The 9,148-nt window shown below is 51.8% G+C and overlaps 1 protein-coding gene across 1 annotated transcript; it reads left to right on the forward strand.

Moving 5' to 3' along the window:
• The first annotated feature begins 6,573 nt into the window (after window positions 1-6,573).
• LOC124622806 (translation initiation factor IF-2-like) lies at window positions 6,574-7,170 on the forward strand. The gene has a single exon (XM_047148596.1). The coding sequence runs from the start codon at window positions 6,574-6,576 to the stop codon at window positions 7,168-7,170; it is 597 nt and encodes a 198-aa protein (XP_047004552.1).
• The last annotated feature ends 1,978 nt before the right edge of the window (window positions 7,171-9,148 follow it).

The following is a 9,148-nucleotide window of genomic DNA, read 5'->3' on the forward strand; positions in this document are numbered from 1 at the left end:
GGCGACTGATGACCTCAGAAGTTAAGTCGCATAGTGCTCAGAGCCATCTGAACCAGTGTTCTGCTACCGCCGACTTATTTGGATATTTCAGTCGAGTGTGCCTTTGATGTTCTCGGCAACAATCTTCGATGGTGCGTAATGTTTGCCCGATGTAAGTCTTCCCACACTCACAGGGAATTTGGTATATGCCGGCCTTCCTCAAACCGAGGTCATCTTTCACGCTTCCCAGTAATGCCCGTGTTTTATTGGGCGGGCAGAAGACGGTTTTAACTCGTGATTTCTTTAATATATGGCCGATTTTCCCCGACAGTGCGCCATTGTACGGAATAAAGGCAGTGGCTACCTCTTCTTCCGTCTCCACAGGTTGTGCTGTGGTGGTGGACGGAGAGCGCGTCTAATCTGCCATTCCGAGTACCCGGTTTTTCGGAACACGGTTTTGAAGTGTTCCAATTCCTGGGTCAGATTCTCTGCGTCTGAGATCCTGTGTACTAGTGTTTTTAGTACCCCACTCCTCTGAGAAGGGTGGTGGTAGCTGTCTGCATGCGGGTACAGGTCAGTGTGCGTTTTCTTCCTGTGCACACCGTGGCTCAGGGTACCATCAGCTCTTCTCTTGACCATGACGTCCAGGAATGGTAATCATCCTTCTGCTTCGGTCTCGATAGTGAATTTGGTTTGGATGTATGGAGTTTAGATGTGTAAGGAAATCCAGGAGCTTGTCCCTACCATGGGGCCAGATGACGAACGTGTCATCGACATAACGGAAGAAACAAGTAGGTTTCCAATTGGATGACGCCAAGACTTCCTCCTCGAAGTACTCCATTTACAAATTCGCGACCACCGGCGAGAGTGGGCTGCCCATTGCGACTCCATCCGTTTGCTCATAGTATTCCCCATTAAACAGAAAATACGTTGAGGTCAAGACATGCCTAAAGAGTTCGGTGGTCTTCTCGTCAAATTTCTGCCCAATAAGCTGGACTGACTCTCACAGAGGCACCCTGGTGAATAGTGAAACTACGTCGAAGCTCACTAGGATATCAGTGTCTTTCATTCTGAAGTTGTCGAGACGTTTCACGAAATTCACAGAATTACGGATATGATGAGGGCATTTACCTACATAGGGGCTAAGTAATTCAGCCAGATATTTTGCCAGCAAGTAAGTAGATGCCCCAATGTCGCTGACTATCGGGAGCATAGGTACCCCCTCTTTGTGGACCATAGGAAGTCCATAAAGTCTTGGTGGTACAGGTCCTTGAGGTGACAATTTCTTGGCGTCCCCCTTTTGGTAGATCCGTGTCCTTGAGTAGAGGCCTGGTCTTGTTCTCCACCTTCTTCGCGGGGTCAGCGTTTATCTTCCGATAGGAGTCGTCATCTAGCAGGCGCTGCATCTTCTCAATGTAGTCCTTACGGGAAAGAACAACAGTGGCATTGCCTTTGTCAGTAGGTAAGATAACAATCTCAGAACACTCTCTTAGGTCCCGAATGGCCGCCCTCTGTCTACTGGTAATGTTAGTCTTCGTAGGTTTGGTTCTGGCCAGAGCCCGGCAGGTTTCCCGATGCACTTCTTCTGCTGCTTCAGGTGGTAATCGCGCTGCAACCTGTTCCACTGCACTGACGATGTCCGCAACCGGCGTGAACCTAGGGGTGGAAGCAAAGTTGAGTCCCTTCTCCAGAACCGAAACCGCCTCATGAAACAGTTCCATGTCAGTGAGATTGATGATCGTCTTGCATGGTGCCTCCAGCGATGGCTTATCCGAGAGACGTGAGAATTTTGAAATCTGACGTCCAGTGGCCTTTTTATGTGCAGAATCGGCTGTCAACTGAAGTCCAAGCCCGTCATGCTGCTGGAAAAATCCAACCACAGGCGAATATCGAATACAGGAATTCCTACGAGGAATGGTGGATATTCAGGGACATGACAGCTGGTCATTATTCAGTGATACGACAGGAATAATGACTCGATTAGCCCATATGAGCTCGAAAATGCATAGATGGAGATCTGTGAGCACTTCTTTATTTTCGATACCGTGAAAAAAAATCTCTTCTAGTGCAAAGTCTTTACCTCCCACATTCCTTGGGATCAGGCAGAAAGGATCAAAACAAGAAATTTTTTTCTAAGGATGAGCTCTAAAATGCACGCCTCAAGAGCTATCAGTACTTTTTCAGTAGAAGAGAAGTTTTCACAGCAGCAAAAATGAATCAGTGCTCAAACGTCTTAATGTATGCATTTTAGAGGGCATATTCGCTGGACATTTTTTCTTCTTTTGGTCTATACTACCTGTTCTCAAAACATGGAAAGCGAAGAGTTTTCAGTAGAAGAGATTCGTTTCATAGTATCGAAGATGAAGAAATGCTCATAGTTCTTGAGGAATAAGTTTCGGAGTATGTGTTTACTCCAGTTTTTGCCTCGAATAATCGTTCCAGTCATATCCCTAAATATTCTGACCATTTCCCATGGGACACCTTGTATTGTCCAACGTCACACCTAATTCGTGAAGAGAGTATTTGATGCGAACGTTACGAGAATGTGAACTAAATACGACAGCGGCGTCTTGTCGCTATGCGGACAGGTTTATACCGCTCCAGAGATCACTTGATAACTCCGTGAGACGTGACATGGCTGAGGAGGGAGTGTTTCCAGCCCATTGCGGTATGCCAGTTGCCCGCTATGCCTACGTGGCACAGACGGCTATGTGAGCTTCTAAATAGAACCACTGAGTCGCTGGTTACAGTAGTTTTATACAGGGTGATCCATTTCTACGAAATAATAGGTGCATTTACATAATACGCATGTATGTTTATTGTCAGTCTATGTACACATTTTATTACACTTCAAGATAGCCTCAGTCCATCGCGAAGATATACTACCATCGTTGAAGAGTAGACGTAAGTACATTCTGAAACATATTTTATGAAATAGCCGAAGCTAAACCCCGGATTTGCGCTCTTGTATCCTGGAGAGTCCTTTACCTTCGTTTTGTTCATTTTTGACTTTATGTAGGGCTAAGTGAAAAAATCCATTTTGTATCCCGCCTGGAAGGCGGCGCGTGGATTGGATCAAGAGAAGGTAAAACACGTCGGTACTCCTGAATGAATTTAAATCCCCTTTACTCAAGCAATAATAATACATATCTTGGAATGAGGTGCGAAGCTGAAGCGAAGTTTCCTGGCTGGCTGCACCTGATGAAATGGGCAGAATCTGAAGCGGAACTCTTAGAGCTGCACAGCACCAGCTCGAGGGCGCTGCCGTCGGTGTCTCGTGGTAGTGCCAACCTTTGAAACCATGTGTCATCGTTACTATCGATACCACAATCCAGGTATGTCAATTCAGGTGTACACGATGGCCACGGTATTTCTGAATTTCAGTATACTCCTCTCTTGTTGAATCTTCGATTTAGGTACTCCATTACTAGGACAGCAAAATCAGGTGGTTCTCTCACATTTTGCAACGCAAGAGGATCAGCAATGCCTTCTTGCTGAAGGTGTGGTTGTGGTTCCAGGAATTGCTCCAGTATCTCAAGGTAAAAGTTTCCTGTAATTATCTCTTCTGTGAAAGTGATGTGTCCGTAAATTGCAGTTCAGTGATTCACTTTTGGCGACCCCCTTCAATGGTAGCCTGTGGCGAAAGGAACCCCATACGAAGCAGTTACGTTATTCATCTTTTCCGCAAATGTGGAGCGTGACATCATCAGTAAGCAAAGTATGGTCCATGAGTTGTTCGTTGGGAGCAGCTTCTATCAATTACTAAGGCCCAGCTTGGCTAGCTGCCTAATCTTCGTGGTCTGATTTATGAAGCACCTTTTCCTTTAGCGTGAAGTGTAAAACTTTCAAAATCGGCGACTGTCGCATTTCTGACTCATTGCTTAAACGGCCAGCTGATGGACTCACACTTCTTTCGATTGATTCCTTTTTTCACTGGATCCAGGTGTTACAGGAGCTCTCCTGACGTGTGTCCGCCTGCTTAGCTTGGCGGTACTGTGCTCCCTCCCATGCAAGCAGGCCAGGGCTCGATTTCCGGACGGGTTGGAGATTTTCTCCTCTCAGGGACTGGGTGCTGTGTTGTCCTCCTCACCATTTCATTCTCATCACCGGCGCGCAAGTCGCCCAATATGGCGTCGACCGAAATAAGACTTGCACTTGGCCGCCAAACTTCCCCGGATGGGTACTTCCGGCCGACGATGCCATAAGCTCATTTCCATCTTTTCCTGAAGCGTGATTCATCGGGAAAATTTTCAGTTCTTTGTAGCGTATTGAGAAGAAAGTTCATGCTAAGCTTATTGGGACTGGTTTGTGAAAACTGTAATTGAATTCCTGTCGCACATGCAGATAGTACAAACCGCGTGATCACACTGTGGCGACAGATACACGTTCCTCTGTGGTAAGTTTTCTTTCCGATTAGCCAAGAAAAAGTCCCATGTTACCACAGAAATGGATTGCAATTACGTATTATGTAAATGTATGCATTTTATATTAGATATGGGTTGAGACCTTGTGACCATCCTCTTCTTAATTTGAATATTTCCAGTGTTACTCTATTTCCCAATAACTTTCTCACAATCTTTCATTCCTTGTGCTTGATCCCCTTATTCTCTTTTTATGGCTCGTAAAATTTATGTTTCTGATAAATGTGTGCATTCTGTTGAAACTAGAGTGTCATAATGACTGAACAAAGTGTTTCTGGTTGGTGAAATTTTACTACAGGGGCTATTTTTTAACCTACAATGAGCCAGGAATATAAAATCGCAGTGAAAATGCAATGAAACTTCGTGCAGACATGCTGGACAGTGTCTCTAGTACGCCCATCAATAGCGTCATGTTGCACTTTTCAGTTCTCAGCACTCAGTGAACATGTAAAGATGCTTAGAACAGTGGAATCATCCGCAAGTGTGAAGTGCCAGCCGAAGGATTCTGCCAGATATCATACAGCCCATGTAATGTCTCTGTCGTACATTATCTTCTTCAGGAGAATGCTAGTAGTGGAGCACAATTTTTTAAGTGCAGGTTGCCTGCATCAGGGGTAGGTATGCAATTGGGGCAAACCAATTGTTCTCCTTTGATTGACAGGTCATTAACCTATTGATCTCCTTAGAAAACTTACCTCCGCCCCCCTCACTGCTACAGGTACACTTTCAGGTGTGATTTATTGGAATAGCCCCTCACACTCTTTGATTGGCAATTAAATTCAATCTAATTAACCTCTCCCCCTCTGGTAAATCCCATCCCCTCTCAACTTCCATCTCAGGAATTAGCAAGAAAAAGACATAGTTGGTTGCAGTGTATGGAATACTGGTTAAACAATTTAGACAATATAACTCTTCAAGCTTTCCCAGCGAATCTTGACATGTGGAATAATCGGGTCTGCTGCCAGATGTTTGTGTCGCTCTGACACAATATTTCGGCTACATAACTTGTTGCCTTCTTCAGGTGCTACCTGAGACTGCTGTATTGGAGGATCTTATCGAGTATTTATGCCCAGAGGGCGCTGGGCGCTCTCTCTCTCATGCACGACGGGCACCAGTCGCTGAGATGTGCAGCCGCGAGAAGGACGTACCTGCGCTTGCTAGCGACGCGAAGGGTGTGGCAGATCGCCGTCCGGCCGCGCTTGCGCCGTCGGCGGCCCCATCTGGCCCCCCACTTACGACAACCAGTGCTATGGCTATGGATTTGATGGACACAGCTACGGAAACCGTGAAGACAGCGCTGTCTGCTCCGCTCCCCGATTCTGAAGATGAGAGCTCCACCGCGCCTCAGCCACGCGGACGAAGCGCGAAAAAGGAGAGGAGGGCAACAGCCGCGACGTCCGCTGTTCGCAGCTCGCCGATCGAGAAGAGGGCCAAGCAAGATTTCGCCCCTGGCGCCGACGGTTTTGTCCCGGCCCGCTGAACTGCAAGACGCATGCAGTCATCGACGACGCTTCCAACTGCCGTCGCCAACTCATCCGACGCGCTCGCTGACGCGCCGGACCAGCTGCCGCGCGATCCTGCGCCGATGAAAGACTCCCATCTTCCGCCGGTGGTCCTCCAGTTTCGGCCGCCGTATGGGGAACTGCAGAAGTTGTTGCGCAGCTGGACAACGGCCGTGTACACCGTGAAGCCTACCGGGTGTGTCCTGTACAGGGTCACACTCCGCACTGCTGACGATTATCGCCGGGTCACTCAGGAGGCGTCTGAGCGTGGTATCCCATTCTATACCCACGCTTCCGCACCTGAAAAGGTCATGAAGATTGTAATACGCGACCTCCCGTTCAACATGGAAGCCGATCACCTGCATCGTGAACTCGCTGACCTGGGCTTCTACATTCGGGCAGTCGTGAAGATGAAGTCCCTGTATCACGCCTAAATGCCGCTCTTCCTGGTCGTCTGCTCCGACATCGTGGAGAACCGCAAGCTCTGCCAATTGACGCGGGTCACCGACGTTCCGGTTCGGACCGAAGATCTTCGCTCTAGGAGAGGCCCAGTGCAGTGCTTTCGCTGCCAGGGGATAAATCACGTCGAGCGCCACTGCTCTATGCCGGACAGATGTGTTAAATGCGCCGGCGGACACGCAGGACGTGAGTGCCCCCGTCCGCCCACCGAGATGCCGACATGTGCACTCTGTGGCAGTACTCACGTGGCCAGTTATCGTGGGTGTGAGCTGTGGAAGCGCGCCATCGCTCGCCAACGTGGCCACACACCAGCGCCACGTCCGAAGAAGCCAGCAACGAGATGGCCCGGCGTCTCTTTCGCGGCGGCAACGTCAGGGGCGCCCTCCGCCGTCCCGGCTGCTCCTGCCCCTGCCGCATCCGAAGCCGTACCGACACCTGAGGCTCCTGCGCCTCCACCACAGCTGCTAGTGGCGGACCCGGGTACTGCCTCTCCCGGGACGTCGACGGGACCGCGCCCCGCCAACCTCCGGCGTGGGGGTCACCGCCCGATGGGTGTCCAGCGCTCAGCACCGTCAGTCGAGCAGCCCCAGGTGGACTCGCACAGCGAAGCAGCCACGCCTCCCTCTTGCAGCGACGGGGCCGCGCCGGCTGCCTCCACCGCTGACCTGGCCAACCTCGTCGTGCAGCTCACTGTCAGTGCTACGAAGTTGATTGAAGTCCTGTCGCAGCAACTCACTGCTGCAGTTCCGATGGCCTCTCTGGCCCCAACCGCTGTCAACACTCACCAGCTGCACCATGGGCAGTGTTAGAGGGCTCACGGTCGTCGCGTGGAATGCCAACGGCGTCCGCACTCAAGTTGGCGAACTTCGCCAATTTCTTCGAGATGAAGCCGTCGACGTCTGCCTTATCAACGAAACCCACCTGAAGCATGGGGTCGACGTCAGGGCGGCAAACTACTCCAGCTATCGCGCCGATCGACTGACGGCGGGTGGTGGGACAGCCGTTTACGTCCGCAATGGCATTCGTCATCACGTGATACAACTTCCACCTCTGGCAATGCTGGAGGCGACTGGTGTCGTCGTTCATACCTCGGCGGGCGCCATCACGTTCGTCGCTGCCTATCGACTGCCGTCCACTGGACCCTGCTGACATCGATGCTCTGCTCTCCTTGAGGGGGCAGGTGTTCGTGGCCGGGGACTTCAATAGTAAATATGTCTCCTGGAACTCCAGGATCACCAATGCTGCTCGACGCTGCCTGCTCCGGGTAGCGGAACGTCACCCTTGCGCCTGTGGTGGGGCCGTACGACCCGACTATCTTCCCTGCCCATGGCCTCCCGGATATAATCGACGTCACGGTCGTCAAGGGCATCCCTCATCAGATCACTGCCACGACGAGGACGGCACTGTCTTCTGATCACGTCCCAGTGGTTTTTGATATAGACCTAGACGCCCTACAACAGCCCAGGAGAGGCATCTCACTTGCTGGCATCGACTGGGACAGGTTTGAAGCAGCCGTGACGGATTCACTGGCCACCGCGCCGCCCCCTACGGAAGCTGGAGCGGACGCAGCACTTCTGCACTACGCGGCAACCACGATTGACGCCGCCAACATAGCAACGCCGCCCCGTCCACGCACTCCGCCTGACTACTCCCGACAGCTGCCGCCGGACATCCTTGCGGCCATCACTGAGAAGAACCGGGACTACCGGGAGTGGCAGAGGACAAGAAATGCCGACACCAAGCGCCTCTTGAACAGGATGCGCCGGGACATCCGGGCCGCCATTGACAACCATCGCCATCGCGACTGGAATAACAAGATCGCCACCCTCTGCCTTGACGACGGCACGGCCAGGCAGACGACGGAGCGTTTCCTACGCCGCACGCAACGTATCCCTCCGCTGATGATCCATGGTCAGGCTGTCTGCGAACCAGCTGCGAAGGCTGATGCCCTCGCAGACGTCTTTGAGGCTGCGTTTACGCCGATAGAAGACGCTGTCTACGACGACGTGGTTGCTGACCGACTCCCACGCCACTTGGAGGCACGCGACGACGATGACGTCATTGGAGAGACGACGGCGGAAGAGGTGTCGTCCATCCTGAGGGCCCCAGGAAAGCTGTGGGCCCAGACGAGGTTTCCAACGCCCTTCTCCAGAAGTTGCCGCTGGTGGCTGTTACTCATCTCGCCGACGTCTTTAATGCAATCCTCCGGTCCTGCAGTTCTCCTCAGTCCTGGAAGCATGCAGAAATCGTGGCGTTTCCGAAGATGGGGAACGATCTGTGCCAGCCCGCGAACTACAGACCTATTAGTTTACTGCCGGCCGTCTCCAAGGTCTTTGAAAGGGTGTACATCAGGCGGCTGCAGCGCCACATTGACGAGGATGGCCTCCTGCCCGAAGAGCAGTTCGGCTTTCGCAGGGGCCACTCGGCAGTTCACCACCTCCTTCGGCTAGTGGAAGATGCGTTCGTCGGCCTCGAGCAGCGCGAGTTCTTCGGCGCGGTGTTCCTGGACGTGTTGCGTGCTTTCGATAGTGTGTGGCACCGCGGCCTCTTATCCAAACTTTTTGAACTTGGGGCACCGGCGTTGCACGGCCGTATCATCTGTTCCTATCTTGCAGATCGGACTTTCCATGTGCGGGCCGCGTATGGCTTGTCCTCCGTCCGCCGCATCAACGCCGGTGTGCCACAGGGCTCGGTCTTGGGGTCACTCCTGTACTCGCTGTACACTTCTGATGCGCCGAAGATCCACCGTGTGCGGCTCGCCCTGTACGCGGATGACACAGCTCTATA

This window comes from Schistocerca americana, chromosome 7 (assembly GCF_021461395.2).
Source record: "Schistocerca americana isolate TAMUIC-IGC-003095 chromosome 7, iqSchAmer2.1, whole genome shotgun sequence".
Taxonomy (NCBI): domain Eukaryota; kingdom Metazoa; phylum Arthropoda; class Insecta; order Orthoptera; family Acrididae; genus Schistocerca; species Schistocerca americana.

What these genes read in the sequence shown, in the direction of transcription:
- LOC124622806 (XM_047148596.1), top strand. Translation starts at nt 6,574, where the DNA reads ATGCCGACATGTGCACTCTGTGGCAGTACTCACGTGGCCAGTTATCGT.